This window comes from Polypterus senegalus, chromosome 1 (genome assembly GCF_016835505.1).
Source record: "Polypterus senegalus isolate Bchr_013 chromosome 1, ASM1683550v1, whole genome shotgun sequence".
Lineage (NCBI taxonomy): Eukaryota > Metazoa > Chordata > Cladistia > Polypteriformes > Polypteridae > Polypterus > Polypterus senegalus.
This window is the reverse complement of record NC_053154.1, coordinates 270,504,075-270,524,011: the sequence shown is the minus strand read 5'-3', so window position 1 is coordinate 270,524,011 and position 19,937 is coordinate 270,504,075. Positions and strand designations below refer to the sequence as shown.

Genomic DNA, 19,937 nt, shown 5'->3' with positions numbered 1-19,937 from the left:
GTTAGAAGGAAGGCCAATCTGATTCGGTAAGACAGTAGCCATTGTCCTCTTTAACTTAATTTCACCTGTTCCCATCAGGCTGCAGATTTAGGTTCTCAAGGGTCAAGAGCATCAGATTTAAAAACTGTTTTATTCCTTGAGCTATAAGAATTTGGAATTCTGTTAGTTGTAGGGATGCTGTCGAATTCTGAATTGTAATTTTATGTAGTGTTAAAGGTAATTCTTCTTCTTTGTACTAATCTTGAGTGTGTGTGCGTATAATAGCAGTGGTTTCCAACTGTTGCATCTTGGTTCTTTTTTTTTGTTTCTGTGTAACAGTGCCTCACGCTTTGTGCTTTCCCTGTTGGATAATAAAGTCTACCTAACCTAAGGTAGCAGTTTGGGACTTGCCACCTTGGGGTGAGCCCCTTCTGGGTTGGTTAGTGAAGGTCCTGAGCCACTTTTGTGGGCCTGACACCTTGTTGTCATGTCTAGAAAAGCCCTTCCTTCAACATACTACTATTCTCAACAGCAAAATACTCTGGCTGTAACCCAACACTAGGCCGCCTTGAAGCTTTGAGGCTTGGACTGGAGGTGAAGCCTCCGTTAGAGTTTTGGAAGCCAGGAAGAAGGTTAACACCTACTGTATATTGGAACTTAACTCTTGGGCAGTTACCTGTGGAGTCAGAAGGCAATTAAAGGCAAGTGCTCATTTGAGAAGTGATTGTGTGAAGTACTCTAATGTAGGCAAGAGAATTAGCCACCCTATTTGGCACACAGGGACATTTCAAGAGGTTGAGAGAGGATGAAGGATCCTTGGTTTGCTTACAAACTGCTACTGTCACCTATTTGTTTTATTTTTTAAACCACCTAGCATTTGTCATATTTTGGCCCCCTTTTGTTGAATATGTGTAATAAATCATTTTTAGCATGAGAGAACTAGTTTCAAAGTGGTTTGTTATTCTATGCATTTTAGAAATTTAAAGGCCATGTAACACACTGTACTACTTAGTGTCATAAAAATATTGCAGTGAAACTGGGATGGTTTCCCAGAATTCTTCCAACCACTCCTTTATCTTTCTTTCTAACTTCTGTGCTACTAATCAACCCTAGGTCTGATTATATCTCAGATATACACGACTGCAGTCTGGTTCGAGACATTTTGATTAGATCTTCCTTTGGCTTCCAACAAGCACCCTGATGGAAATTAAATGACTGAGGGGCAAGGATACATTGCATCAGTCCATTTAAATCTAGATGTAGAGCCTGTCATGTGACACCCATCATCTGTATCTGTGCATCATCATGCAGAGGGACAGTAGAGCATCAGGCAGCTCCTAAATGGCCTAATGCACTGTGATATCAAGTAATGGCTAATCAGCGCTGGAGGTAGCAGTTAGCACAAGATGCATCCACAATTCTATTTCTGGTTGTTCCATAACCCACTGCTGCTGTAGATCAGTTCATTGACAGTTTATCTTAATTGACATTCTATTACTTAGATTAAGAAAAACAGCAGGCTCAGCTTCTCAGTCAGCAAGCTGTCTGCAAGGAAAGGAAAATGGTCTACAATAAGCCAGGAAAGATCAGTTTTGCTTTTTTTTGAGAAATGTTTAGAGAAATTCTGGGAAGACTACCTGAGGTTTGGTTTCTTCCTCATCTTTGTAAAAGCAGAGCTCATCCATGCGTAGCACAAACCAGCGAAGCTGCCAGTTCTTCATTATACTTCTTTGCTTCTTTAGCCATCCAGCTTTAAGGACCTTTTCATTCAGGCTGGGGGAGGAAGGCCGACTACTACTTCTGGATGTGTCCCCCATCACCATGCTCTTAGACCTGGCTGGAAACAAAAGAAGGACATGTGTTTAGTTTGGAACCGTTTGAATCCCTTGAAGGATGCAAAGCCTGACAACCTCCCCCAGTGATAGACTAAGAGTCAGACATCAGCTAGGCACACTGATATTTGAGCTTGAAAAGAGAGAATGTTTGAAAATGGTGAAGGCGTCCAAGCAAATACCACATGAAAGAATCGTGTGGGTAATCGAAACAGTCTTTGAGTTTTAATTTACAGAAAAATAAGAATCTCTCATATATACAGTATTTAAATTTATAAAGCCTATCATGATGAACACCCTCATAAGGTGCCTTACATTACAATTTTTCAGAAATAAAAGGGCATGCTATTATAGCACAGGGAGCTGAACTGACTGCTACATTGACATGATTTGCACAGCATTAGACAAACAGGCAGAGATGAGATTTGAACCCATGCGTCCATTTTTTTCCCCAGCCTTACCTCATTAGTCAGTGAGCCAATATTTAGATTATTGAAGGAAAACAACATTAAGTAGAGGAAAACAGAAATTGATAAACTGGCTTTGCACATCAAGAGAGCAGACACATTTAAACAGTCCTTCACTTATTATTTAAGGGCTTCCTGTCCCATGCGGGACAATTAAAGCTGTCGCCTGCCAGAACCAGAGGAGTTTCTTTGGCTTCCCATTAGTTCTTTGAAAACATGGAGCATCTCTCACATGCAATGGGAAAACCTAATAACTGCCATTTTTTTCAAAATTGAGTTTTTTTAGTTTTTGGAGTTACTAGGTCTTTTCTGATGTTATAAGGTGGTGGTGATGGCTAAATATGTCTTCATTCCAGTCATAGCATGATGGAAGAAGCTAGTATGTACACAGTATTTTACATACTTAAAGACAACAACCTAGCAGCTCTACTGACCAGTGAGGAAAGACCGCCTACCAATGAAAATATTGGATTATGATCACGTAATTTAAATGCCGTGACTTAAATGGCAGGTGTTGTTGATTCATGAAAAAACAATATTGTTTACATAAAGCTAAGGAAAAATGAAATCTAGAGATTGTTAATTTATAGGGGTGATATGATTTTCTCAATTTGCTCAAAACTTGAAAGATGTGACGTACTAGGTTTTTCTATAGTTGGTGAGACCTGTCATGCAGAGTGTGTCTGTGGTTAGAAATGTTTTTTTCCACTTATTCCCGAGTTCTTCTATAAAACCTTTGTGTCATTTTTGCACTCATAAACTTTACTACACATAAAACTGCTCTCAGCAGATAAAGATCTAGGGTCCGTACAGTGCTGGTGTGTTACAATATACCTCCTTAGTCCAGGGGCATTTTTGCTGCTCATTTCACACCCCACCCCTAACTCAAATGCTCAGCCTCACAAAACCACCCACCTCCACACTAGAACCTGAGACAGAATAAAACAACATGTTTAATTACATACAATATGCATTTCTAAACAGACTTCATGATACAGTGCACCGTGTGAACATCGGACAAAAAATATAATTTACATAAAAATTTAATTTGAAACAATAACACACAAAATAAGGATAAAAAAACAATACAAATCTATAATATGAAACAGAATGTGAAATGAAACCTGGTTGTGTCATTCTTCCTGCATGCTTCTCTAAATAACTCGGCTCTTTCAAACTGTCCTGCAAGCTAAAAGACACCTGGGGCCTCATGTATAACGCTGTGCGTAGAATTCACACTATAACATGGCGTAAGCACAAAGGCAGAAATGCACAAAAAATACAGATACATAAATCTGTGTGAACGCCGACTTCCTTGTTCTTCCGCTACATAAATCCCGGTCAGCGTGAAAAGTAACGCACATGACTGCTGTCCCGCCCCAACTCCTCCCAAAATTACACCTCTTTGAATATGCAAATCAATATAAATAGCCCTTAAGCTCAGCCTTCTGTGAAAAGACAATGGCAAAAGCACGGGGGAAAATAGAAGAATTTCAGCAAATACCAAGTGGAGGCAAAGAAAAACATACTATTTTTTGGTTTAAAAAGTGGTATAAACTTGTGTTGGAGAAACTCGAAAGCTCAAGTTCACAAAGTCACACAGTGCCAGAAATAAAAAAGAACTTGTCAGATATCAAAGTTGCCGTAAAGAGGTGAGCTGTAGCCCACCGTCTGAGTATCATATGAAAGCTTATTAGGGTAGAGAGAAAAAAAAAATAGGCACACAGTGGGAAAAACCACAAAATATTAACTTTAATCTCTAAATTTCCACTTTAATCACGTAGTTTATTTTGTCATTAAAATAGAACATCATAAACTTAATTTTAAAATCATTTAATTTACTAGTTTCTCAAATCCCATCGTAACTAAAGTAGCACGTTAAATGCTTTGTTTTGTATTTGATCTTCTATGTGCTCTATGTGTGTGAATCACTATGTGCTTCCGGGCTTTCTCTTCCTCCGACAGGACACAGAATCTATTACATTCGTAATATTACTGCTCTCTGAATAATTAAAATATATACTGATATATATATACTGGTTACAACAACTTTTTCTGCCCTCTATGAATTACGTCTCATGTTTTTTTTTCCTTACAACATACTGCTCTGTTTTTTGACTGTGATTGTGGTTATACGTCCTAATCTTTGTTTATTTAACATTAGTCTTTTAAGGGGTGGCACGGTGGCATGGTGGCGCAGTGGGTAGCGCTGCTGCCTTGGAGTTAGGACACCTGGGTTCACTTCCTAGGTCCTCCCTGCGTGAAGTTTGCATGTTCTCCCCCGTGTCTGCATTGGTTTGCTCCGGTGTCTACCTACAGTTCAAAGACATGCAGGTTAGGTGAACTGGCGATCCTAAATTGTCCCTAGTGTGTGCTTGGTGTGTGTGTGTGCCCTGCGGTGGGCTGGCATCCTGTCCAAGGTTTGTTTCCTGCCTTGCACCCTGTGTTGGCTGGGATTGACTCCAGCAAACCCCCGTGACCCTGTAGTTCGGATATAGTGGGTTGGATAATGGATGGATGGATTTATTTAGTATGCATGTGTGTACTAACATAAGCTCCACTCTCCTCCATGAGCCCTCCATGACCTCATTTTCTGGTTTTATGGTTAGGATATAATGGGTTGGATAATGGATGAATAGTCTTTTCAGTTATGACTCCTCTTTGTCATCTCTTGATTCCATTCCCTCTCTCAAAACTGATGTTCCCCTGTGTAAGCAGTGCACTTTGCCACTTGAGGGTGGATGTTTTTGGCAAGTTTTAAGGTTTTTTTTCCACATTCGAATCAACGCCACATAGCTCTCATTTTAAACTGCTAGACAAGGCACCGTATTTTTAAAAAAATATTTAAAAAAATGCTTCAATTAAGTATATAATTTCTCATGATAAATTAATATGTACCATGATTGAGATTGAATAATAGATTTTCCAACATAGACAGTAGGCTGACATGTGGCATGAGGTGAAAAGGTAACCACCTCAGGTAACTTTCTTTTTTTAACATTACAAAATAACAAAATGAAAATTACATATCCTAGAGTAAGCTAGAAAAATATTGCTTGAAAAATCCTTGCCAGTTGCATTGACTCTATAACTTACTGCTGTTAGCAGTGTCTCAGTCATTTAAATCCGATATCACCGTGTACTTGTATCTATCCTCAATGTGGAAAATTAATAAATCAGACAGATGCAACCAAATAAACAAACATGATGACTTCAGATTCTTCACCTTGTGAGATGTTTGCAAATGACCCAACGACACTTTGAACTGAATCATCTCTGCTTTATCTGACTGCAATACTCTTACAGAAAACATGTTTTTTAGCCGTGACGTTGCAGAGAAAAAAAGAGTTGTAAAACCAGTGTGTTTCTTCATGCTGGTCTCAAGCCCAGATAAATGGGGAGGGTTACGTCAGGAAGGGCATCCGGTGTAAAATTTTGCCAAATCAATATGTGGACACCAATACAAATTTCCATACCGAATCGGTCGAGCAATGACCGCCACCAGTACTGTTCGCCAACAGGCTGCTGGCAGAAATTGGGGTACTGTTGGCTGAAGAAGAAGAAGGAGAAGAAGAGGGGGGAGATGTGTCCGCAGGCAGGAGGAGCCGAGGAAAGTAAAGAGAGTGGAATTGAGGGTAGGAACTTTGAATGTTGGCAGTAAGACTGGTAAGGGGAGAGAGTTAGCAGATATGATGGAGAGAAGGAAGGTTGATATATTGTGCATGCAAAAGACTAAATGGAAGGGGAGTAAGGCTAGATGGATTGGAGGTGGATTCAAATTGTTCTATCATGGTGTGGATAGGAGAAGAAATGGGGTAGGAGTTACTCTGAAGGAACAGTATGTCAAGAGTGTTTTGGAGGTGAAAAGAGTGTCAGAGTAATGATTATGAAGCTGGAAATTGGAGGTGTGATGATGAATGTTGTTAGTGCATATGCACTGCAAGTTGGGTGTGCAATGGGTGAGAAAGAAGATTTTTGGAGTGAGTTGGAGGAAGTGAAGAACAGCGTACCCAAGGGACAGAAAGTGGTGATTGGAGCCGATTTCAGTGGGCATGTTGGTGAAGGGAACAGTGGAGATGAGGAGATGATGGGTAGGTACGGTGTCAAGTAGAGGAATAAAGAAGGTCAGAGGATAGTGGATTTTGCCACTGTCATATTTGTGTAAATCTTACCCAAAGGGCTCAAGTTACTCTCAGACTTCACAAATGAGCCATAAGAAACCACATCCATGGGGGTCAAAGGTTACCAAGAGGGGAAAAGTCACTGAGGTGAGGAACACAACAGCATTTTAGTAAGGTACAAACTCACAATTTATTTGGTTTCCTGAAAGTGACATGAATACTCTGTCTTACAATCTGTGTGTGACCTCAAAATGCAGCTTAATTTATTTTTTAACAGATCTTAGGGGAACACTAAGTGCCACTGTAGGCTGGTGGACCTGGACTTTTATGAAGCATCACTGACTTCTTCTTTAGTTTTGTAGAAGAATTATCTGAAAGGCATTTCATGGGTCCCAGTTTGCCTGGCCTTTTAAGTGTAGAGTCAAAGTTATGATTCATGACATTTCACAAATTTATAACTCTCTGAATACATTTTTCTTCCAACTTCTAATGGTGGGTTTTGACACTGGGGGATTAGTTTTCTTCATGATTTTCTTTCTTTACAGCATAGTCATTAAATTTTATTTTCGTTTCATTGCTGCCATTTTGCACCACCATTTTATTGCATTTAGATTTACCAACGACATCCCATTCTGTTTAAACTTTGTTCTGTGCAGGTTATCCTGGCAGAACAGTAGAGAGATGCATTACTGAAGGCGAGGTTTGTAGACAGAGAAGACAAAGAGAGAGACAGAAGTGGGTGTGCTGATTTGTGTGGTTGAGAGATGGCAACATGGGATAACTAGACCACCTGCGAGAATGGGCAAAAATTTTTTTATGTAGGCCCAGTAGAGTTTCAAGCTTTATAAAGAGTAAACTTTTTAAATCTGTTACTCATTCTATGTTGTTTGTAGCGATGACCACAGATTTAATTTGAAGCTCAATCTCGTGTGCTTCACAGTTATGCACAAGAGGATTTCCTGGAATAGTTTATCGAACAATAATTATATGAGAGATGGAGGAATGGAATTAGCCACTATATGCCACTTAATAAAAAGAGGGCCGTTGGCTCCTTCAGCGGACGCTCTCACCACACTGTTTTATCCCTTTGTCCGCACATACACACCACCGGGGTTCATATGCTACACTTTCCCTCTGTTCTGTGAGCTGACACAAGGCCAGCGTTCACATCTGAGGCTCGCTGGTGGCCACATGGCAGTGCTTTGGCTGTCAGGAGACGTATCCTAAGTTCTCACTGCCCCCAACACGTTTCTCCCGGTGCTACTTTTATATTCGGCTTCTCCAGATATTCCTGTCCCTTTTGGACAGTCTGTGTCCGGACCTGACGAGCATGTCCCTCTCAGATCTGGTCACATGGGCTCTAAAATACAATACACAGTTTTTATTGGCCAATCATATTAAATATTTTGAGCGGAGTATTCCTTTTAACTGCAAAATCTCCCGAAGCTCCACTTTTGAGATGTTTTTTGTTAGGTGGCACCGCCCAACGCTACACCTCATACTCACAGTGTGTCCATACAATATGAATAACTCACAAAAACAAGGAAAGAGTGCAGTGTTAAATCGACTACTCAAAGAAACGAGAGCCTGAAAAGTGACAACAAAAAAGGCACTATGACTATGCCTGACCTTGTCTGTTATAACTAAGTGCGGACCCCCAGAGGTTGATTTTCTCCAGGAATGTTTCTGACTGGAGTTTTTGTTTTCCTTTCCCCATTGTTCGGTAATAGATACTTCTTATGTTTATTTGTTTGCAACTGCTATATCTTCCTGTATGTTTAAACAAATCTGTTTCTTTATGTGTATTTACCTAGTAATTTGTAAAGTTTAGAATTTCATTTACTTGTACACTCAGTGAAGAATACTACACAAAAAAATAAAACTGAACTGAACTGAATTGAATTTGAAAAGAAATGGCCACTGAGCTCCAATGCTTCCACTGTCAGACTGAAAATGGAAGACATAGTGGGATGTCAGTCAGTCAGTCATTCTCCAACCCGCTATATCCTAACACGGGGTCACGGGGGTCTGCTGGAGCCATTCCCAGCCAACACAGGGCACAAGGCAGGAACAAATCCCCGGACAGGGTGCCAGCCCACCGTAGGGCACACACACACCAAGCACACACTAGGGACAATTTAGGATCACCAATACACCTAAACTGCATGTCTTTGGACTGAGGGTGGAAACTACTGGGATGTCCTCCAGTGAAATATACACTTTCTGTACTGCATCTTTGAGTTTCCTGCTCAGTGTAAGGAAGTATATAAAATAAAATCTGATTGAGATGTACTAATGAGTTGGAAAGGATTCTGAATATCCACAATGATGGTGGCTATAAAATGAAAACTGACTCGTTTTTGTCCTCCACCCTTCAAAAGATGCCAAAATCCATCACGTGAAATGAGCACTGATGTCAACATAACAGCACTGGGCATCGCAGTAATTAGGAATATAAAAAAAAACAAAACTAATCATGCTGAAAGGAATCACGCACAGGATAAAAACAAACAATGGAGGAATAAAGACAGGGAGATCACAAAGCATCCGAAATATAAGAACCAATCTTGGCCCCTTGTCAGCTTTCGCCTTTTGAAAAAGAGAAGACAAACCGCTCTGTTAATTTGTTTTGACGCGTCACCTTGCAGCAAGGCCACCCCATGACACTTTGATTTGCAAGTCAAACTCTTAGTTGCAAAAAGGATTTTTGCTCCATGTATCAGACACTGCAACGTTTGTTTGGTTTTTTTTTCCTATTTTACATGTAACATCTGCAAAAAAGTAAAAGTTACATGCAAATCTCAATGTAAATTAATAAGACTACTGAAAGACAACAAAAAAAAAGGCAAATTCAGGAAATGCAAAGGAGGCCCAGCTTCATTTGAACAAGAAGTGCTTCCTTTACATTGAGAGGTTCGTGCACATCCTTAGAAAAATACAGAAAAGATAGAAACTTTGGCTTTAACAGAAATGTGAACACTTCTTTCATAATTCAAAAGGGTTTCCCTGTGGCAGTCATTATGTGATGATGCCCATGGCAAAATGTCTATGCTCAGATGACTGCCATCATGAGATATTCAGTAGGCCTACTGTAGCTTGTTAAAATACTGACACACAAATCCTGTAAAACTATTTATATAATTCAAACTTTTTAGTAAATGTTATACTTTTTTAGATCTATTACATTTTTCCATCCATCTCTTTTCTAAACTTTTTTAGTACACTAGCTATGTAAGCCCATGCTGTAAAAGGCCCAGGATCCTAGGAACTGTTGAAATCATCAGAAAAAAAATTGAAACGCAGAGATGTCAGGTAATTGAAAGGAACTACTCTGGGCATCTCTCTCCTAGGAGGATGAATTGTATTGACGTGCTCGCATCGCTTGTGCATTAGCGGTGGGAGGAAAAGTAAGAGGGATACCATTTTTTCTTTGATATTAGCAGCTTAGCAACTTCGTCTTTCTTCTGCCAATGTGTTTGCCTCACTTGTGTATTTATGGCTAAGCGAGTTTTCTGTTTCCTTGGAGGTGGAGCCCTTACCCCGATTCCATCTCTCACTTCCGGGCCAGACAGACACACACACTTCCATGCATAGATGTTTATATATATGATTGCAAGGTACCAATGGCTGTCCCAGAAACATCAAATGCAAGGCTGGGTTCAACACCGGGTGGGACGTCAATCTAGGCTCAAATGAGATCTTTTAAGAAAAAAACTATTATTTCTCTTATTATATATTCAGCTGACACCTCCTGTAGGTCAGGCAACTTTAAAGCGGTTTGTGTTTTATAGTTGGAGCGCAGGCAGGTTATCCAAGGTGGGCAAATCAGCAGTAGCTACTGAGCCACAGACCTTGTGGTTTAAAGTTCATTGACGTCTCCTCTATAGTACATGCACAGCTTTGGGATGTGGGAGAGAATAAAAGTATGCAAGAAAATCTATATGGATGAGACAAAACGTAGAAACTCCAGACAGACTGAGATCAGAAGCTAGCACTCTGGACATGTTATTTCAGCAGTGGTAGCCAAAGTGGTACTATGCAACCCCCTTATTTTTTATTTTTTTGCATTTGTGTGGAGCCAAAGCACCACTGTTGAAATAATAGACAACAGAGGTTGCTTAACAGTTAACATGCATAAAAAAAATCCATTCATGAATTTATTCAAGTCAAGGTCCTGGGGGACCTGGAGCCAAGCTAGGCAGCAACAGAATCCCAGATTGAATGGGACACCGGAGTGTTACTGGCTGAAGTCAGAATAAACATGGAGATCACATTACACCTCAGCTGGCATCCTCTGAGCTCTGTGATCATTTCTGAAGCTTGGCTATTAATTTACCAAGGTGTCAACACTAACTCTTCTTACTCCACATACAGCCAGGAGAGATCTGCTGATACCGAGTGTCTTGATCTCCTAAAGTTTAGCAGCACAGCACTTCATGAATATTCCCATAGTTTTGTGACTCCAGAGCCCCACCCATAAAGGACCCCATCACATTGGACAGCGATTGTCAGCCATACACTTTGTATACAGAAAGCATTCAATGGGATAAACTGCCTAAATCCACATGTGCAAAGCTCATAGAGACTTACCAGTGAGGGCTCAAACCTGTAATTGCTGCCAAATGGACTCCTAAAAATTACTGAATTAAGGGTTTGAGTCCTATGAATAAAAAACTTCAATTTCTGAGTTTTGAATAAATCTGTAAACCTTTCTGAAAAAACATGCCTTTATGGCTTATTGAGCACAGATTGATGGGCAAAAATAGCACATTTATTCCATTTAAAATTGACTCTACACGACAGTAAAGTGTGAAGAAAGTGGAGGGTCTGAATACTTTCTGAATCCACTGAATTATCAATTTCATCAAATATCTGTTTTATTTTTCATATTCCTAACAGACTTGCACTTCTACCTTCCACTTAAGTACTGAATTAAAGTTGCTTTTGCTTTAATGCTGTTTCCATGTGGCTTGATGGAAAGCCGTCAGCAATGTAATATATATGATTGATGACATCAGCTAACTTCATAGCTCAGCCAATTGCAATGCTGCATATCAATGTCCTCTGCAAAGGTCATGACTGCATTGGAGACAGCGTTATTTAGACTGATTAAACACATCTCCTTTATACCAAACACAGTTTTATTAAAACCGGAAAACAGAATTCATTGGAAGGTTCTTGAACAGCATGCTGGGTATAAAACAAGGACAACACAGCAGCAGTAGTAACACAAGAAAAGCTGCCAAAGAAAAAGACAACTCCTGATGTGAATATAGGCTTTATCAAGTTCAGAGCTTACTTGTAAATGGAGGTTGCTTCTGACAAGTTAAATTGGTGGCTCATGGAGATGCCGCTATCTGGGTAATCTTGAGGAAGATTCCCATGATGAAAGGGTTTAGTGAGGATTGGTCACCCCTGTTTTACATAGTGAACAGAAAGATGATGATTTGCCTTTAAAGAAACCAAAAAGGAGACATGGGTAGGTCTTTTTTACCAGAGACAAGGCACCCTTCTTTAATGTCTGAATTCTCTCCTTCCTTAGTGCAGCTTTTGTGCCATCAATATAGTATAACTGATGTTTTAATGTCTGGGGCACATCATGTAAAAAATAACGTACAACACCTGAGGCATGAAGCTCTACTCTAGCTGGTACTGCTCCATTATTTACTCCATGGTATCACATGTCTAATTCTGCCTTCTCTCATGCTTGTTTTAACTCCTAAAGTCTGCATCCCCTACTCATTTGCTGTTCCAGATGTTATCTCTCCTCCCAGTTCTCTTCAAGAGTTGGAAAACCAAGTAGCACAACTATAGTATATATATATAAATAAGAATTGTCATGCATGTGACCTAGAAGGTCACCTTCCAGGTTCACCTAAGGTATGTTGTACCACCCCAGGATGAAAGGATGGTGCTGCCACTAACAGCCTTGTCTCCTTATCTTACTTGCACCACAGAGAAATGACATCTTGTGGGCAACAGAGCCAGAAAAGCCCTGCTCCTTCTGGTCTGGCTGAAATAAAATAATTTGGGATCTGAAAGCACAACTGTCAGAAATGACTCCAAACCAGACATACTCTGAAATGCTGTTAGAGGGCTTTAAGAGGTTCTTGCCTACTTTTGTTTGTTAGCACCATTGTGCACCTGTTAAGTTAAGTATGTTTTGTTGCAAATTAAATAGGGTTTGCCTTCTCACTTGTCCCCCTGCAATATACACTATGTATACAATATATATACAGTATATATATATATATATATATATATATAGAAGCGTGGTCTTTTCTGTCACTCTGGTTGTGCAGGTGACAAGGGCACATCAGCAGGGTTTGGGAACAATGTGTTGTCAGATGGCAAAGCAGGGATATTAAGGTCCTTGCTGTCATGAGGTGCAACAGATGTGTTCAATGCTGTTCAGCTATAGGCAAGCAGGTGAACCTCCTTGTGTAGAGATGCAGAATAGCCAGTCTCTTGGCTGTTTTCTTTATTGAACTGGTGCTGCACACCACATTCCAGGTCTGGATCTTAGTTTTGAGACTTTCCCTTCACTGCTTCCTTATGCCTCTGTGATCTGCCTTGTTCTTTGCCTATGGAATTTTACCACCAGCCCTACTTCTCACAGCTCACTTGGAGTCAGTGACAACTCAATCTGCCACACTTTTCCCCAGCTCCATGAGCCTGAAGCTCCGCTGGTGTCCATGCTCCCTAGTTAATAAACCTTAGCAGATGAAGAAGTGGTGGTGGAGCTGCAGAGGTGCAAATGGCACTCCAGATTATAGATCTGAGCCTTGAGACTCTCTAGCACCAAAGCAGGTCAAATGAGCCAAGCAGGTTCATTTTAGGTCTCCCAAACACTCTGCATTCTACTAAGTCAAACTGTAGGTCTTCTCCATGTCCTGCTTGTAATACCAATGTAGCATCAGCACCAAGTTTTGCAATGGATGAAGTCTCTGCTGTTTACATGGCTCTTTGAGGTGGTTCACTATCCTTAAAAGGACTGCTTGCCTTTACTGCACTATTTGGAAAAGTACATGTGACTGTGCAGTGTTGCCATTTTTATAGGCACTCTCATTATTGATGATGAAATGCCAGCTCAGAATTAGGCTCTTAACATTTGTTTTTTAAAATTATCAGTATTAGTTAAGGCCAGCTGGTAACAGAAAACAGAAAAACAAAATTTTTCCATCCCCTCACTGGAAGTTCTACAACTGCATTACAGTTCATACAAAAGTTGTTAATTTTAACAGAACACAACAAAGCACTGTCATTGTCAATGGGCCCTCCACTTGAAGTCACAGACAGCTCATCAATAAGTGATACTTTAAAACACAATTCTTTACCAAAAGATAATATTTTTGTCAAAGGATTTACCTTTGGGGTGCAGCTCAAATTTTCATCAAAACTATTAGACGTTTGAAAAACACCAGCAACTAATGGCTCTGATAAAAGTTACATTTTAAGGCACAAAAGGAAGTGTTACAGTAGTGGTAGTAGTGTTATGGTCATCTGTACAGAGTACAGTGAAATTCTTCCTTGCATGTCCAACCAACATGCTACATATTGTTATTGATTGTGCTATTGAACTGTAAATTTTGACATTACCAGCTCAGTGCTCACCATTGACTAAGTTTGTGTCACTCTGAAAGACCCTTTACAGACCCCTGTACCACCTGTACATATAAAGAAGCCAGCTGACACTCTGTGCTTTTAAGAGAGAGTCCTCAACATAACAAACATGTAAACATAAAACGACATTTAAGAAAAATTAAAACAACACGGGCTTCCCAAGCAACACAGAATCAAACTCTAATGATTTTGTAACTTCTGTGTTTACAGAAAGCAAACTTTATTTGCACTCAGTACACACACACTGTATTGGCAATCCCAGTCCCTATGGGGTGTCAGTGGTTGCCTGTTATAATCCTCCAACATCTTAATTAAATGCTATAAAGTATTAGCATATGACAACTAATTTGTGCAATCGCATGTTGCTGTTACTGTATATAAAACTTTAAATGAAACCAGATGGTAAGTTTATAATGACCAGAACTGAGTGATAAAAAGGTAATACATTAAAATCCTTTGTTGTTCACACTAGTCTCTTACCAGTATCTCACAAATTATCTATAATAAAGAAATTAAACTGAATATAATCCTGCAATTTAAAAAATTTGAGAAGTGGCTAACAAACAATCCCGGACTACTGAATGAAGGCTGAAGTGATGAAGTCCTCAAGTTGGAGACAAACAGAAACAGAGAAAGAACACAGGAACACTGGCAAGGTGGAGGATGATCAGGGCCGTTTGAAGGAATTTGGGGGCCCCAAGCAAAATGGACATGGAGGCCCCCCGCATGCACGCACGCACGCACGCACGCACAGGAACCACAGCATAGCCATACAGTTTAAATTCACTCACACTTTATATAAATAAAAAAGGTTTACAGTGCAAATACTGCTGTTGCATATACTGTGCATAAATAAAAAAATGTTTAGAGTGCAAATACTGCTGTTGCATATAAAGTGCATAAAATTTGAACATTTTCAACAATTGAACATTTGCAAAAAACACCACTGCTTCATGACTGCCGAGGAAGTTTTGTATTTTGCCGGCAGCAGAGATCGCATGGTTGGCTGGCTGCTGTCAGCGAGGGGGGCCCCCTTGAGGGGGATCCCGATAACAATGTCATTGCACTTTACTGCATTCACTATCAATGGGGTGCTCACACAGTTTGACGCTGCATTTTATTCTTAACCAGTCGTTGTCTTGGGGCCCCAGGCCAGCTCGGGGCCCCAAGCAATTGCTTGGTTTGCTTGCCTTGTCGCGACGGGCCTGAGGATGATCAATGAGCTATGAGACACCATTCCTCAAAGAAGATCCATAATTCTATGTAGAACTTTCTACATTGCTGAATACTCTATATATAACAGCCAAATACCACTGACTCACTTATCATGAAACCTCTCAAATCATGAGGACTTGGGACTTAAAATTTGGAATGTAGGTCACCCTTGGCCCATAGGTGCTCACTAAGAAACGGTTTTAAAAATTTTGTGGTCCAAGTGCAAAATTTCCTATAGTTTTTTATACCCATTTGTATGTCTGTCCTCTTTTCACGAGAGAACTACTTAATGGATTTAGATTGGGTTTTTTTCTATAATTTGATAGAACATTCCATTGATTTTGTGACTTTCTCATTATGCTAAGTATCATAGTTCGCTTGTGGTACCGACCTATTAGCGCGAATCCGAGAGTGACTCATTGGGCTGGGCTCTTCTCACTCAAGCATCTGTCTCGGGGTGTAACCTTAACTCCGTTTAGTTAGCGAACGAGAGAACTACTTAATGGATTTAGACCTTTTTTTTCTATACTTGCTTGAACACTCTGGTTGATTTTGCGACTTCTCTCATTACGCTAAGAATCATAGTTCGCTTGCAGGAGTGATATATTCGCACTAATCTGAGACAGAGGCTACAGGCCAAAGGGAGGGAAAAGAGTGACGTCACTGTCCTGTTTCACTAATTCGCCTGCGAAGCTGTGGGGGTTGGCTAGTCATGTATAAGACTAATACAGTATACATATATCTATATGTAACAGACAGAGTACAGATAAATAGAGAGTATAATGAAGTAAGGGATTGACTGTCTTCCCAAATTGGATGACTGGTTTTCTTTTTTCCAGGAAGGAAAACAAAGCAGTGTTGTATTTCAGCCAGGGTTCCTCCCTGTTTGGCGTTCAAATCCCATTTTTATTCCTTTCTGTTCTTGTTTGATACTTTTGACATCATGTTAATATTGTCAGTCATTTAGTTTCTATTTATCTATGAATCTCCTGTTCCGTTCCATGTGTTTTCTGGGTGATCCTCAAGTCGTGGGGCCACCTGCCCATTGCCACAAGGAACTGCCCTCATTCCTATATAGGCTAAGAAAGGCCCGCAGTCTTTTGCAGCTTATTGTGAATCTGCTTGTGTTGGTGAGTTTGTTGGATTTTGATTATTACTTTTTTTTTGGAATTCCTGAATTTTTGACCACTTTGCTCTGTGTTTCAATTTCCCTTTGGGTTTATTTGGACATTGTTTGCCTTGGATTACCCTAGACTTTTTGGGCAACTCCTTTGCCCTTTTGCTCTTAAGAACTTATTTTGTGCCACAGAGCATTTCTTCATAAATAAATCCTTTATTTATAAAGATTCCTCATTGTTCTTTTCCTGTGACTAGCCAGAGGTAACGAATTTGCCCTCTAGTAGGCATTTTTGAGTCATTGTTTGGGACTTTATGCTTAGGAACTCTCAAGATCATAACAACCTGAAAGATGAGGGAGGTCATCTCTCAGAGTTGTGTAATCATAATATGTTCTGTGGCAGTGTCCCTCTACCAGATCAGCCATGCATACACCCGCAGGACAACCTGGGTACAGTAGTCCCGTTACTCCTATACAGGTCCCGATAGATAGATAGATAGATAGATAGATAGATAGATAGATAGATAGATAGATAGATAGATAGATAGATAGATAGATAGATAGATAGATAGATAGATAGATAGATTGGTCTCATACACATATGCCTATACTGTGCATACACAGTATTCCACAATCTTGAATTGAAATAAGAAGGTAAAAATGGTGTGTGAATGAATGAATGAATATATAATATATATGAATATTTATTTAGTAGCCCTGCGGTGGGCTGGTGCACTGCCCGGGGTTTGTTTCCTGCCTTGCGCCCGGTGTTGGCTGGGATTGGCTTCAGCAGACTCCCGTGACCCTGTAGTTTGGATAGAGCAGGTTGGATAATGGATGGATGGATTTATTTAGTATGCATGTGTGTACTAACATAGGCTCCACTCTCCTCCATGAGCCCTAAATGACCTCATTTTCTCTCTGTAAAGAATTTCAGCCATCCCTGGCATCTGTAGGTTTATCTGTACAGCTGAAGCATTGCAATGAGTGTTTATTTCTTTGGCACCTTATTCAGTATAACGTAAATATATACTGTATAATATATACTGTACATAAGTATGTAAGTATGAATGTATATTTGCACAGTATAATATGGATGTGGGCAGTGATTAATGATACGTGGGAAGCTTGGCCAGCGGCAAACTAAATGTATGAAGGTCTGTGTAGAGTTGTGACAATGGGTATGGTATGACAATGCTTGTCATTTAATACAAAAAAATAATACACATATACTACATATTTGTTATATGCAAGCGTATAAGGGACAGTTTAAGGGCTCTGGTGATGGTCATTCTGAATTGCTCCAGGGGTTGGAGATGTGTGGTAACACCTTCTCTTTGCCTCCCTCTGTGGACTGGAAGACTGACAGCTTTTCCACCACTGACGTCGCTGCCAAAGTCCATCCGCATGGCCCCGCCTCTTCCTGCTGGAAACCAACATAACCAGAAGCTTCCCATTTTGAACAGTCAGCAACAGACTCCCACCTGTTAAACGCTGTTAAATACGTTTATTTTCTTTTTCAATTTCAGTTGTACAGGGTTTGCCTAAGGTGGGTGCCCCAACACTTCTCATTGTCTTTACTTTGCTATTACAACATATATTTGCTACAACTACAAGAAGACAGAGTTTATTAAAAAGATAATTATACTGTATGAGTAAGCATCTCTCATAATAATAATAATAATAATAATAGCAAGAATAACAATAATAAGGAATAAGAATAATAATAAATAACAATGAATAAGAAGGACTGACAGTTTACACCATAAGCTACTGATGGAAGATGAGGCCCTGATTGCACACAATTATCAAGTAAAAAGAGGAGTAATATGTGAATGCTGAAGGGCAAAGAAAAGAAGGAGTAATTAGTGCAGACAATGCCAGTGTCAAGAGGTGTGAGATGATGAATGTGACATCTCTCTGTAACTGATGTCTTAAATTAATATTCAGACACTGATATTATAATTTGCTTTTTGTCAGTAAAGAAAGGTAATGAGTTAACTTGCTATTATTAAATATAATTATATGGCCACTACTTATAAGATGGGCAGAGAAGTATGAGTCTATGCTTTTCTGTAAATACTAAAGTACATTGCACTTTTCTCTTAATTTAATTGAGATTCATGCCTAATTCTGTGTGCTTCCGTCTTTGAAATCTGTGATCCTAAATGCATGGCTCCGTTCTTTATTTCTTGATGCTTGACTATTGTGAAAATGAGGACTGTAAGCAGATTGTTTAAATTGTGATGGGAGTGAATGTTTCAATATAGTAACACGCTTCTGTAGGGCTCAACCGAGGAGTTTACATTTCCTGAAAGCACTACACATCTGGAAATGAGTGTTAATTATTTAAAAAAAGAAAAAACCTCATTATATGTGCCCTGTTACATTACAAATATTCTGCACATTGCTTTAAGAGGATATCCGACAGCGGTGTTCTTCCATGGATTATTGATTAGAATCCATTTTAAAGATGGCATTTCTGTTTGCATTCTGTACTGGAGACAGCAGATCAATTCCTTTATTGCTTTAAGAAATCAATACCTTGGAACATTTCTGCATTTTTTTTTTCTGCTGACAGCAGGCTAAAAGCGGCACTGGCTAGCACAATAGGATAGTGCGTGCCTCCGTCTGATGCCCTGTTCGTAAATGCAGAGTCATGACCGCCTTTATTCTTCTTCCTCAGGCTGCACTTGTGATGGCCTCCTCTTCTCAAAAGCACTGCTGGCTCAGGTGTCTCATGCTCTTTGCACAGTGGAGTTTATGGACACCCACTGTATCACAGCCCAGGTTAATGGAAGCTTCATTAGTGTTATTGCATATCCTGTGGCACAAGAAAACAAAGCTTAAACCACTCTCGCTCCCAGCATGGGTCTCCGAGGAGGATAATGAATGATACTCCCAATGGCTCTCACCTATAAAATAATGGCTTCTAACACATTCTTTAAATGTGCGGCATTCAGACATCATGCTGTTAAAATGAACGGGACACTCAGAACCTGTTAATCGTTTTTCTGCATCTTTCTCAATTTAAATGTAAATGGCATAGTTAGCCCATTTGTTATAAGTGCTGAATCATATGCTACTTCTCATTCGCTAAAATCAATTATTAGACTTTTCCAGCAACCTTGCTTTATAAATTTACCATTAACTGATCACAAATAGTCCTTTTTAATCATTCCTCATACAGTTATCTGTCTAAAGTTATATGATGGTGACTTACAGCCGTACACTCAGCCCAGACAGAAACTCATGTTTAAGTTGTCTTTGAATTCCATCATTAAGGTCTAGTTGCGAGCTGGGAGCACTCAGGCATGGCATGGCAGGGCCAGAATGGCTGGCAATGTCATTTAAAGATTGATTTATAATAATGAGATTGACAAATGGAGAGCAGGGAAAAAGTCTATAATATGTCTAACAAAAGGAGTGAGCAAGGACATGGCAAAAATACAGGCGTCAAGGTCAAAGTGTAAACATGGTAAGCAACAGCAAGATCTTAAGGCAAAGCAGAACATTCTCAAATCCACTTAATCTGAGGGTCAGGTGGATGGTGTCTATCACAGCACCACTGGGAGGCAAGGAA

At 39.8% G+C, this 19,937-nt stretch overlaps 1 protein-coding gene across 1 annotated transcript in view; it reads right to left on the bottom strand.

The window, feature by feature from the left end:
- The window catches only part of arhgap22 (Rho GTPase activating protein 22), a 260,856-nt gene that overhangs the window by 206,470 nt on the left and 34,449 nt on the right, over positions 1 to 19,937 (bottom strand). Inside the window, exon 2 of the mRNA XM_039774054.1 lies at positions 1,617 to 1,816. Coding sequence (XP_039629988.1) covers positions 1,617 to 1,816 — 200 coding nt within the window. The remainder of the gene's footprint in view (positions 1 to 1,616; positions 1,817 to 19,937) is intronic.